This window comes from Equus przewalskii, chromosome 4 (assembly GCF_037783145.1).
Source record: "Equus przewalskii isolate Varuska chromosome 4, EquPr2, whole genome shotgun sequence".
In the NCBI taxonomy this organism is placed as follows: Eukaryota; Metazoa; Chordata; class Mammalia; order Perissodactyla; family Equidae; genus Equus; species Equus przewalskii.
In genome coordinates, this window is record NC_091834.1 from 18,158,548 (window position 1) to 18,171,724 (window position 13,177).

A 13,177-nucleotide genomic window follows, 5' to 3' on the forward strand; every position below is an offset into this window, starting at 1 on the left:
ATTCGCCTGATGGCTGAGGTTTCAGGAGAGGGGAGGAATAATTCTATCCAAGTAACATCAAGGGAAAAGGGGGATCAGGGCTAAGCGTGACTACACGCAAAGGTGGTGTGTGTTCTTGGAAGTGTGCGTGCCCCAGAAAGGGCCTGGGGGCTGCCTTCTGTAACCCAACCCTCTGGAACACTGGACAGCTAGTGAAAAGGTAAGATTTCTCAACAGATGCAGAACAAGAGGGACATTTGATGCCTGCCTTGTTCAGTCATCACTAATCTGCCTTGCATCACTCACTTTTGTTGGAATTGACTAATACGCACCCTGCCTTGGCCCAGACCAGTGGATATAAACCCGGTGCTTCAAACTGGCTTCCTGACCACAGCAGAAGCAGTGGGCATGGGGCGGGCTGGGCGCCAATTTGGAGCCCTGCTCTGGAAGAACTGGCTGTGCAGACTCCGGCACCCGGTGAGTGAGGGTTGCATGTTCCCCAAAGGGCCCGGTGAGGTCTGAGATCAGGGCTGATGTGCCTGCCCTCCCCACCCTGCAGGGAATCGGGGAGGCTGGACTAGCGAAAGCCAGAACCTGCCCCAAGGGCCAAAGTAGCTGAACCATCATGAGCAGCATGAAATTGAGGCTGCAGCATCTTTCAGGAAAGGGCTAATTTAGAAAAACTCTTTAAAAAAGGTGGAATTTGAACTATAATTGGTGTTTTGGGCATTTGTTGTAAAAACTAAACTGTGAACCCTCTGATTGAAGGGACAAGGCGTGAAATTCATTTAACGCATAAATAGTATATTACAGACACTGACCTCAAAGCATGAAGCTGCAGTGTACAAGCAGGGCTGACATGAGGTATCGACTCAGTGTTATTCATGATGTCAAATCTTTAGGTTAGTTCGCATCTTTTTGGAACTGTATCCAAATTACATTGCAAGGCTCTCCTAAGTAGATTGGGATTGCTCAAACCAAACTTGTGTTAATGCAACAAAGAATCTGTAAGTGTATGTTTTAATGAAGTAGAAATCAATTGCTTATTATTATGATTGACTATCCTTTATTTCTAACGCTGTTCGATTAAAATTAACACATGTAAATGTCATTTTCAGTAGAAATAGGTCTGCAGTGATGTCTACGTCGTTCCACACTTAGCATATGGAGTTTTTTTTTTTTTTTTTAAAGATTTTATTTTTTCCTTTTTCTCCCCAAAGCCCCCTGGTACATAGTTGTGTATTCCTCGTTGTGGGTTCTTCTAGTTGTGGCATGTGGGACGCCGCCTCAGCGTGGTCTGATGAGCAGTGCCATGTCCGCGTCCATGATTCGAACTAACGAAACACTGGGCCGCCTGCAGCGGAGCGCGCGAACTTAACCACTCGGCCACGGGGCCCGCCCCGCATATGGAGTTCTTCTGCTAACGAATTCTTCCGTTTGAGAAATTCAGTAATTGACACTGAATTTAATTTTGCCAAATTCCCATATCCAGAATATTGATTCTTCTTCCTCAAAATAAATGTTAAAGGAGATATTTTCTTTCTCATGAGAAGATCTTCAGGATTAGAATAATTTCAGTTGGAAATTTGCACCAAAGTTTTAGGTCCTAATAACTGAGACTTCTACTCTTGACTGATTGTTGGTGTCTGCATAGGTATTTTTTAACTTATGAACAGCAAGTTTTATTGACATATGGTTTGTCTTGGGGAATTAAGCCTATTTTCCTATGAAAAAATGTTACAGGTGGAAGTTAGTTTCCTGGGGAGTACTCTCTCCTCTGCTGTATATCAACTCATTTAAACCCCAAAACAGCTCAGCGAAGCAGATACTACGACGGTCTGTCCTTCGTTACTGGGCATTTGAGTTGTTTAAACGTTTTCATGATTATTAATGCTGCTAAGATAAACATCCTCATCAGAAATATTTTGTTCATTTATTTATTTAATGACTACTTATTTAAATCCTGCATCCCATCATTCATTGCCTTATTTTTCTCTTTAGTATTTGTCACCTTATAACATATTGCAGATTGACTAATTTGTTAATTTCCTCTGGAGCTTACATTAGATTGTTGGATCCATGAGAACAGGGAGTTTTTCTGATTTGTTCCCCAGCGTATTCCCCAGCACCCAGAACAGTGCCTGGCACACAATAGATGTTCAATGCATATTTGTTGAATGAGTGAAGGAAAGCAATATTTATTGCATCTCTGCTATGTGCTAGATGCTGGGTGAACCAGACCAAAGTGTGCCCTGCCCTCAAGCACCTGTAGCTTGGGACAAAGAAAGCGATGGGATAGACAATTACGTATTTAATGTCTACTTCTGGGGATACCCCCTACACATGCCCCTGCACAAGCGGGAAATGATGTTTGCACAGGGTTATTCCTCACAACACTACCTGTACTAGCATGAGAGTAGAAGCAACACACGGGGTTTGGTGCAGAGACACAGGCGCCAGCCCCTGACTGGGTCCACATCCCGGCTCTGCCTCTTACTAGTTTACTTGTTTAGGCAAATGTCTTAGCTTGGTTTTCCTCCCTAGAAAATGGGATTTTTTGTAAGGATTAAATGAGTTAGTGCTGTAATGTGCTTGCAAAAGTGCCCACCATATGAGTGGGGCCTGCTTTCTTCCTTGGGCAGAGTATAGACATGGTAGAAACCAGTGGCCTCTGACATGGGTAGGACGCAACCTCGTGGAGTGTGAGGAGAAGGGAGAGGGCGCAAGGATCACTCGAGGCTTCTGCTTGCACAACTGGGTTCGAATGGAGCCCCGGGGATGAAACGTGACTACATTCACATTGTTTCGTGCCAGTGCGTCAGAAATATTGAGGCCAGGCCCCTCTGGGTGAATGTCTTTAAACTGACCTATTTTTCACATCTTCCTCCTGTTCTCCAATGATAATCTGCAAATTCGTTGTTGTGCAGCTGCTTCCTGACTATGGAAATGGGATGTTGGCATAAACTGGGATAACCAATCTGACCGAGACATTAAATGGCTTCAAACAAATATTTAGTGAATAAGAATCGGACACTATTTGTAAGATGAGTATACTGTTGAAGGAAACTTGACTGTTTTTATATTTACTTTAAAAATGTCTTCATTTTATTATAATTTACTGTTATAGTTCTTTTAGAAAACATTCTGTAACGGACATTTCAAAAAGAGGAAAATTAAAAAAATAGTATGGAATGGATGAATAGTACTCACGATACTTCATATTTAGCTTTATAAATTGTTGAAATTCTACTGTTCTTGGAAAAATTAGTTTAAATAGAAGAATATTTTTATAACTTTTAATATTACTGATTTTTTTCTTCTTGATTTTTATTATTGCACAAACAGCACTGTAACAATAAGGGAAACTTTAAAAATCGTCTGAAATTCCATTTTCCTAATGTGTCTGCTACTTTTATGGTCTTTTCTTGTTATTAGGCTTATATAATGCAATACTTTTGCATAATTAAAATCATAGCTTTTTTTTCATGTAACATTGAAGCCCACCATTTGAAAAGCTGCTGTTTGGTCTTCATATTTAGTGGTTTTATTGTGTGATAGTTTGTTAGCTGGATGAACTAGGTTATTCCTAGTCCTCACTATGGTGAACAACATCTTATCCATGAAGGATGCATCTCCTACCGCGTTCAGGCAGGCTGAGAGCAGTGGACGGTGCCCCAGGAGAGTCCGCATGGGCTCTTTCTGAGCAACCTCATCAGCATTGGCACATATCTGCAGGCGTTTCCACGTGAATGTAGATACGCATTTCTATATCTCATTCTAACTGTAAAGCAGCCTGATTCATTGCTTCTCAGGTTAATAATTTAATAACAACAACAACAAAAATAAGTAGTATAAGGGGCCGGCCCTGTGGCCAAGTAGTTAAGTTCGTGAGCTCTGCTGCGGCAGCCCAGTGTTTCGGTGGTTTGAATCCTGGGCACGGACATGGCACCACTCATCAAGCCACGCTGAGGCAGCATCCCACATGCCGCAACCAGAAGGACCCACAACTAAGAATATACAACTACTTTGTGGAGAAAAATAAATAAATGAATAAATAAATAAAATCTTAAAAAAAAAAAAAAGAATAGGTAGTATAAGCCAAGTGTCTGCTGCTTGGATGGCTCCCAGTTCTGCAGTCTCTGGGATTTCCCATGTTTTGATATTGAAGAGAGAGGCTGACTCATAGCTTACTTTCTGTGGACGGTGGCGCACTTCCCCCAATTCACCCCTCACATCGTGCACCAGTCTGTTCTCTGGGTCAAACTTGCTGCCGATCGCCTGCGTATGTTGACATCTTCCTCTCTGTCCAGCGTCTCACCTCCTGTCACTGCCCCTCCTGCCCCCGAGTTGGACAGGGCTCTAATTCCTTACTCTGTTAATGAAAGTGGATGCAAGCCTTTAGGGTTTGGTGAACTTTTACTGAAGACTTGGGCTACTGGAGGAGGATGGAGCATAGTTTAATACAAGGACATCATTGTCCTAAAAATCTATGGTCCACTCCCAATCATGGGTTGGAGGGGGCTGATGGAAATAACAAAACTCTGCTGGCCACCATTTTACTAGGAAGACACTTCTGCCTCTTGACATCACACCCTAGGTCCCTCCCCATACATAAAGCACTGTATTCTCCGTTTCAAGGGACACAGTGCTAACATGCTCATTTCCTCTTAGATAGACACAGGAATTATAGAGTCCTCACCAGGGCTGCTCCTTCTGGCCTGGCTCCCAGGAAGACCCTGAGGCTGTCGTAGCTCCACCCTGGTGGACTCTCCACTCAACACAATGCCAAGTTTAAATTCCATCCTTGCTCCCCTTAGAGAAACCCCAGTGAGCCCACCCTGCCCAGGCTGCACTCCATGCTTCGTATGTACCTCCTCGCTATCCACCTTAGAGCCTGGTCCTTGAAACATCATCTGGGAAATTAACACATAAAGAACAAATTCTCAAGCTAAGCTCCAAGTCCTTCAAACCTCAGAGCTTTTGAGCGTATATATGTGTGTGTGTTTTCTTTTATAAAACAAAACCCCTTATATTTCTTTGAAATTTTTGTCCACCACTGAATTCAGGTGCTAAAAGCCTAACATGATCTTAAAAAAATAATTTCCTTTTGGAAACAATTAATATGCTGGCCACAATTTCTGCATTTTTCTGAAATTGCAAAAAATGATAGGTATCAAGCTCCAGAAGTAAAGTAGCTCTTATTTCTTTTGGAAATTGTTTAGGTCTTAGAAGGTTGATTTTTGCTGGTTTTGTATAATTACAAGTTATCCATTATTAGTTGTCATATTTGTTATGAAAGTTGTTAAGAGTGTTAGTAGGAATTGGGAGGTCAAACATCGGGAGACTGACCTCTCTGATAGGCAGGTTGGAAAAAAGGTTGACAGATGGTTCCTGGAAAAATGCTATAGTTGTTGTATGTTTTTAAAAAATAGCAGAATAGCTTTATACTAGAGAAAATCAGAAGGTTCAGAAGTTCAAACATTAACCAGATTAACAGACTGATATTGGAAGTGTTGCTGAAGGGATTATGGGTATAAGGACTTGTAAGTGGTTTTATGAATAAAAAAGGTTAAAAAAAGTCACTGACATGGAATCTCAGTGCTGAAAGGGGTGGCTGAGATTCATTTATCAATATCAGCACCCACCATGGAGAGTGTATCTGTCAGCTTGGGGTGCTGTAACAAATACCACAGACCTGATGGCTCAAACAACAGAGGTTTATTCCCTCACAGATTTCTCTAGAAGTCTGAAATCAAGATGGGGGCAGGATCTGTTCGTTCTGAGGGCTCTCTCCTTGGCTGTGGATGGTCATCTCCTCCCTGTGTCTTCTCTTTGCCTTCCCTCTATATTTGCCTGTACCCAAATTTCTCTCTCTCTTTTTTTTTCTTCTGATGCTTAATTTTACTTACGTATTTGGGGAAAATGCATTCCTTTTATGTTAAAAGACACAGATTATTATAGAGAAGAATGAAAAACTTGCATTGTTTTTAAAAGAAAAAACAGACAACTCCCAGGGCCTCAAGTTTCTTCTTTTTATAATGGCACAGTCATTTTGGATTAGGGGCCCACCCTACTCCAGTATGATCTCATCTCAACTTCACTAACCAAATCTGCAGCAGCCCTATTTCCAAATAGGTCACATGCTGAGGTACTGGGGTTAGGATCCAACATGTGAATTTTGGGGGGAAGACAATTCGGCCTGTAATAGAGTATTAACAGGGCCCAACGTGGGGCTCTATCGTGGTAGCCCAGTTAGACAAACCCTCACCCTGGATTGCTTGGGACTTTCGAATGGCATAGTGCTCCTAGGTGGCTTAGACCTCAGGTGTCTTCCTCCCACCCCTTGTACCCACACCCAGGGAGAATATGCAGCTTAACCCACTTAAGTCAAATGAAGGAAATTCTTCAGAACAAGTCCTCCCTAAGAACATGCTTACATTTTCTACTCAGCATGGAGTGGATTACAACATGCTGCCACCACACATCCTTTCTCTCCTGGGCTGTGAGGCTCAGCTGCAGCTTCAAGGCATTCTCAGGGCTCTGAAAGACAGGCTGCCCAAGGGGTCAGGGTGGCCACATGGCCCTGCTGCTCTGGCCTCTGCTATCAGGACTGGCTAACTCCTGGCTGACTATCTCCCAAGTTGCACGACTAGAACCCCTCTGGCCAGCAGTCTGTGTTCCACTTAAATGTCCATGGTCCACTTCAGTGCAAGGACTGGCCGAATGATGCTGAACTTCCCAGGCACAGGTGGGGCCTAGGGGATGCTTACACTCTGGCATGTTCCACTCGTCTCTCTACAGATGTCAGTGTCCCAGGACCTCTGGCCTCAGTTGGCTCTGGCCCCTCAGGAAGCCCTCAGGGTGTTCTCATGGAGGATCTGGTCATGTGACCCAGGTACAGGACCAGTGGCCTAGCCTGGCTCAGACCCTGTGGTGGTGGTTCCAGCACAGGCAAAGGACAGAGCCTGCTGGTCATTGCGTGCCTCCAGATGGTGGTCCTGGCAGCAGTCAGCCCCGCTCTCCTTGCTATGCCCATGCTTAACAGAAGCTGACAATGAGTGTAGCGCCCTTGTGGTTAGAGAGCCCCGGTGTCAGGGCGTCCTCACTGGCCAGAGGGTCAGAAGTAAAGCCTGGGGGCACTCCTGAGCAGTGACCTGAGCGCCAGGATGCTATCTGCTCCACCTCTGAGCGGTGATACCCCAGGAGACCTCCACCCACCCAGCCATGAAGCCCACACCCAGTACTGCTGAGCAAGATGGGAAGTGGGAGGTGAGGGCATCTTAGAGCAGCTGGGGGAGCCTTGCACTATTCTCAATGTTTCCAACATTTACAGGGAATTGCACATTTCCCTGCTAAGACCATGTGGACAGCTTACATGACCTGCTTCTTTCTCTCTGGCTGGAATCATATCCCAGTGCATGTGTCCATGGCTTCACGAGGGCTCCCAGGGGCTCAGTAGCAAAGTTGGAAAATAATTCAGCATCTGTTTGGCTAGATAAGAAGATGGAAGTTGATCGTCTTCCTACTGTTCATTACCTCTGGAGGCCATGGGGTCCTTGGGGCTGGCTGGGCTGGCAGGGCTGCCCTGGACCCAGGGAAAAACCCGGCCCAGTCACTGAAGGTCGCTGAAAGTCATTCAGGTGTGTCTCTGTTTACTCAGAGTAGCGGTAGAGGAAAAGTGGTTCAGAAACGGCATTATCGGAAAGCAAACATCCTTTTGTCCCTTCGAGCTGCACTGAATTTGTTCTCTTTTTCTCCCCAGTCATAAGCAGGGCCTTTCCTTTCATTGTGATTGATCTTAACTTGCTTTAATCCTTTAACTTTAGCTTCATTTTCCTCCCTGGTCTCCCTCAAAGCAGCAGTGATTAAGTAAACAACCAAACAGAGAAAGAACTTTGAAGGGCAGCCGGGAAACTCCTGCTCCGGAGAAAGTGTCTTACTCAGAGCTTTGTTCAGCTGTAAGCATCCCTTTGTCCTGCCTCATTGCCTGAGTTTAAGAAGGGAAGAATATCTAGTCTTTTAGAGGTGTGGATAGCTGACTATATTTCAAAAACATCCAGTTTCTCAATTCCCAATTTGATGGCTTGTCAGGGTGAAAAGAAAAACAATGTCTCTTGACATTGCTCCTTTGCTGAAATTGTTACCAGTGTTTTGGAGGGAAGATTGCCAGGTCATCAAAAGGCTAGGTCTGGAAGATTTTATTTAGGGTGGTGGATTTGTGTGGCTTCTGTGAAAAAAAACTCCAAACAACCAAAAACCAAAGACCTCTTCTTTTCCTGAGAGGTTCTTCCTTTTTTCTCGGGAAGGAGATCTCTTTGGGAATCCTGATGTCCCCCTGGTTTACTTATTTACTTTATTCAGAAAAGACCTGGGTTTTTCAATTACAAGAAAGTTTAAGAAAAACCTCGTAGTAACAATAACTCCAGAGTCCAGAGGCAAAGGTGACCTCAAGGCTTGATTTACGAGACTACATTCGAGGCCCAGGCTGTCTCCTGAGGAACCATCTAGGCAAAAGAGCATGCTCATTTTGCCAACCTGGGGCTCTGGGGGCCACTTTGAAAGGAAGCCTTGTCTGAGGTCAGCTCTGCGTTTTTCACTCAGTGTGCACGCTTCTGTCTCCCCACTTCACACCACCGGGGACGTTTCCTTCCCGGCTGTCTGCTGTGGCTACATCAGGGCTCACCTGGGGTAGGGATACCTCTGTGCCCAGAGCCAGCCTGGTTCAGCCAGGCGGCTGGGGCTTGTCTCTGGGACATGATCACAGGCGCCTGTCATTCTTCAGGTTTGAAGCTGGGGCTCCCCGCAAAGTCTGACCTGTGTACCCTAGAGACCCTGGTTTGGAAAATAATCATTCCTTCGGGAAGGAACAGGCGAGGAGTCATGGGGCCTAGGGCCCATCTAGACCTTTGTCCCAGACTTACGGATCCCGGCTGAGTGTGCACAAGGGGGCTACTATAAATGACCAAAAATGAAAGTTAAAACGGTGTTGTGCTGGGACCTCAGTGAACCAGGGAACACAGAGTTTCTCCTCTGCCCTGTCTCTTTCATTTGTACTTTGATGGCCTCTGCAAAGCCGTGTGGTGTCGGTGTCCTCTCTCTCCAGAAAATCATCAGCTTTTTTAGACCAGGATCCCGGTGTTGTTTGGTCTTCCCCACACCCCTGCGTGGCAAGGCTTCTCATTCCCATTTCACAGATCAAGGAAACTGAGAGCAGGGCGGTGCAGGACTTGCCAGGTCCGCTGGAGGGGAAGCGGGGGAGCCTACAGTGGCACATGTCTGCCTGGTCTGGACCACTCCTGTTAGAATCCCAGTTCTCTCTCAGTTTCCTCCAGTGAACAGCTCCGAAAAAACACATGTTGAATTTATTTGTTGAAGGTTGGAGTGGGTGACTAGGGCAATATAGGAAATTCTCTCTTGTCCATGCCAGGGGTGGGTTTGGTGGTCTCCACATCCCTAACTGGGTCACTATCCTGTCAGGACCTGCTGGAACTGATGCTGTCTCTAGCACAGCCTTGAGCCCTGCTGAGAGTGCTTGCTGGAGTGGGTTGTGTCGGTCCCAAACACAGGCAGGACTGAGGCATTTCTGTTGTGGGGACTTGCTTGTTTCCAATGGTATTGTGTGCATGCCAACATTTCACTCTTTTGAGATATTATCTCAAGTTACGTTGTAAGAAACATTACCTTAATGCCCGGCATACTGGCCTGCTTAAAAAATAATAGTCCTAGAATGAATCCTGAAAGGTACTATGGCTGAGCAAAAGGGAACTCAAATCACTGTCCATCTCCATGGTTCATGCTACCTGTCGGCCAGCTTCTCTTCAGAAGGGATGTATAAGTCACGTGATGCCAACTGGTGTGTCCAGTGATGCATTCTCCTGGCTCTGGGGTCTAACTGTGTGCATGCGTGTAGTCTGTGCTTGCAAATTTAGTACATGTGCAATGGCACATTAAGGTTTATTTAATCTTCTATTTTGAGGGGTTAGTGTAAGGAGGATTTTTTATATGTATTTTCTGTTATATAAATCGCTCATCAAATTCTTTTCCAATTGCACAGTTAGAGGTTTGGTGATTTTTCTCTTGCTGTGTGGTTGTTAAGACCTTGCCACACGTATTACAAGTATTTCCCCAGTTAGTTACTGTCTTTTTTGGTTTATTTCCTTGTTCTTATTGTTCGAATTTAATTTGTATATGTTATAATATCTTTTCCTTTTCTTTGAAATATGTCTTTTATAATTTCAAAACTTCATTCATCCATAGGTTTGATCAATATGTTACTTTCTTCTAGTTTTTCTAGAATTAAATTTTCTCTGTTTTAGACTTCCATCTACTTCCAGTTAAGGCTTCAGTTTATCTTTGAAAAAAAATCCGAATTCAGGTGGCCTGCCACCATTGTGGAATTCTTCTTGCCTGCCTCCTTGGACTGAAAAGGTTATTTTGTCATGTATTTTGACACACAGTAGAGTCTACTTTGGGGCCTCCCATGCTATTTCATTATCTACATTCCTGTTGCTGCACCAGTTTCATTTTTAAAAGGATTGATACTTTATAATAGTTCTAACATTTTGTAGGGTTGTAATCGTTCGTAACTCCTCCTTTTACTTCAGAATGTTCTTTGCTTTTGGAATGTATTTGCTCACTATTACATTTTAGAATCATTTTGAATTAAAAAGTCATTCCAGTTGGCATTTTGAGTAGAACTGTGTTCAGTGTGAGCAGGAACTCGTCTCAGTTCTTCTCTCACCGCACACATGCTCTGCAGTCAGCTTGGACCATCTCACGCCCTCTGGACCGAGCAGTCAGTCCTTGGATGCATGTCTCCTTGACCTTCTCATCACCTGTGACCTCAGCCTCCTTTTGCCTGTAGCCTTATGTGTGCTCCCTGGACTCAGCTATGGCAGGAAACAATGTCGAAATCACTTTTTTTGGTATGTATTTTAGACACTTTCTCAATTGTTTCCTTAGAAACATCCATTTAATTGGAATCTCTCTTTTTTTTTTTTTTGGTGAGGAAGATTGGCCCTGAGCCAATGTCTGTACCTATCATCCTCTATTTTGTATGTGGGACACTGCCACAGCATGGCTTTCATGAGTACTGTGTAGGTCATTGCCCGGGATCTGAACCCATGAGACCCGGGCAGCCTGGGCAGCTGAAATGGAGCTGGCGAACTTCACCAGTGCACCACTGGCCCAGCCCCTTGAACTGGAATCTTTGTATCAAAGAGTCTGCATATTTGCAGGGTCAAAACATACTACTCACCAGGGCTGGCCCCGTGGCCGAGTGGTTAAGTTCACCCACTCTGCTGCAGGTGGCCCAGTGTTTCGTTGGTTCGAATCCTGGGCGTGGACATGACACTGCTCATCAAGCCACGCTGGGGTGGCGTCCCACATGCCCCAAGTGGAAGGACCCACAGCGTAGAATATACAACTATGTACTGGGGGGCTTTGGGGAGAAAAAGGAAAAGAATAAAATCTTAAAACAAAAAAAGAATATTTATTTTAAAAAAACAAAAACATACTGCTCACTGACTTCCAGAAAGTTTGCACCAACCTGCACCTCCTACCAGTGCTCATATTTAACTTGGATCATTTTTCTTCTTGTCTCCTTTGAATGCTCCAGGGAAGAAATTATTCCTCATTCATCTTTATAACTCACTCCAAAGCGTCTCCTGGAAAGATCAAGGGTTACATGAGTGTTTAATGAATGAATGTCAAAGGAAAAGCAATTATTTTTCAATGTAAAGCTAAAGAACAAAAACAAAAAATAAATAAATAAGGAAAGAGAGAGGCTTTGTCCATTTCTTTCTCTCAGTATGCAACTCAGTAGCCAACATAAAGCTTTGCAAAGAGTCCTCGCAGAGAGGAAGTTTGGACTCTCAGGAGAGCTCTTTGTCGTCCTGGCTCCGTGCTGTGGGGATTTCCGCAGACCAGCTGTGCGGGCAGGTCCTTTTTGATCTTGACGTTTGAACCCATTTTTCTAGGTGCTTTTTACAGCGAGGACCTCATAATACCTCTGGGAAAGTCTCCTCTTTTGAGAGACTGGCTCTCAGAGGCCCCAGCACCCCAAAGAGACACAATACAATTTCACGCTTACTGCAAGCGCTTTGTTTCCAAGGACAAGGGCAGCACACTAATTATATGCTTTACTTCAGCTTCCTTGATATTCTAACCTGATTATGATGTTTTCCTCCTCTCCCAGCCAATGAGATCTCGCGACTGGCTCCTCCCTCCCAGGATCCCTCTTTCCTTCTTAATTCATTTATAATTTTAGTTTTTGTACCGAAGTGTGTTATTCTTTGTGGTTTTCAGTTGTAACCAAACACACATACCTGTTGCCCAAGCAACTTGAAGGATTTAAAAGTGGGTTTAAACTCAGTCTGTGAGATGTTTTGTTCAAGTGAGATGGAAAATTACTTATTTAATCTGTAGGCCTGACATTCAGTCCAGGTTCCATCACAAACTAGCTCAGGGCTGCAGGGAAAATTAACACTTGGGTTTCCAATGTGTAAAACTGGCACAATATTTCTACCTCACTGTTGTCGAGAGGATGAGATAACGGATGAGCAAGAGCTTATAAACGCTCCAGGGCTGTGCAAATGAACAATTTGAGGACAGGGCTGGGTCTTCCTCACATCTGCATCCCCAGAAGAACCTCATCCATGGGATGGATGAGGCTCTGCTTCATTTCCTTTCATGAGAACATCCACCCATCCTTCCAGGCAGGGACGTGGTCATGCATGTTCACTGCTGTTTCTCCACTGCCCAGTACACGGTACACACTTCCTGATGAATGAAGGAATGAATACACTTGTTTTTGTTGCTCTTGTAAAGCATAATTTATTGATTGATTCTCCTATTTTTTTTTCATGACTGCCATTTTTTTTCATGCACAAATAGTGCTCTTGTAAGCTGTCTTGAGCACACCTCTTGGTTCACATGTGCAATACCTCCCAACAACTATTAGGTTGAACATTTTTATAGGTGAAGACCAGTCAAATATAGGCAAATTAACATGCTTCAATCTTTTACACAGTTGTTGTGTCATAGACAGAATTTGCACACCTTCAGCTTTACTAATATTGTCAGCCTGCTTTCTAAATTTCCTGTTGATCTGTATCTTCACCAACACTTGGAGTTGTCAGACTTTTTACTTTTTCCCAAACTGGTGGATATAAAATGGTATTTCATGGGGTTTAGTTAG

General features: G+C 44.1%; 1 protein-coding gene across 1 annotated transcript in view; it reads left to right on the forward strand.

The window, feature by feature from the left end:
• The first annotated feature begins 335 nt into the window (after positions 1–335).
• Positions 336–13,177, forward strand: part of ABCA13 (ATP binding cassette subfamily A member 13) — a 415,069-nt gene continuing 402,227 nt past the window's right edge. The window contains exon 1 of the mRNA XM_070615568.1: positions 336–456. Within this exon, the coding sequence (XP_070471669.1) occupies positions 388–456 (69 nt within the window). The 5' untranslated portion in view covers positions 336–387. The remainder of the gene's footprint in view (positions 457–13,177) is intronic.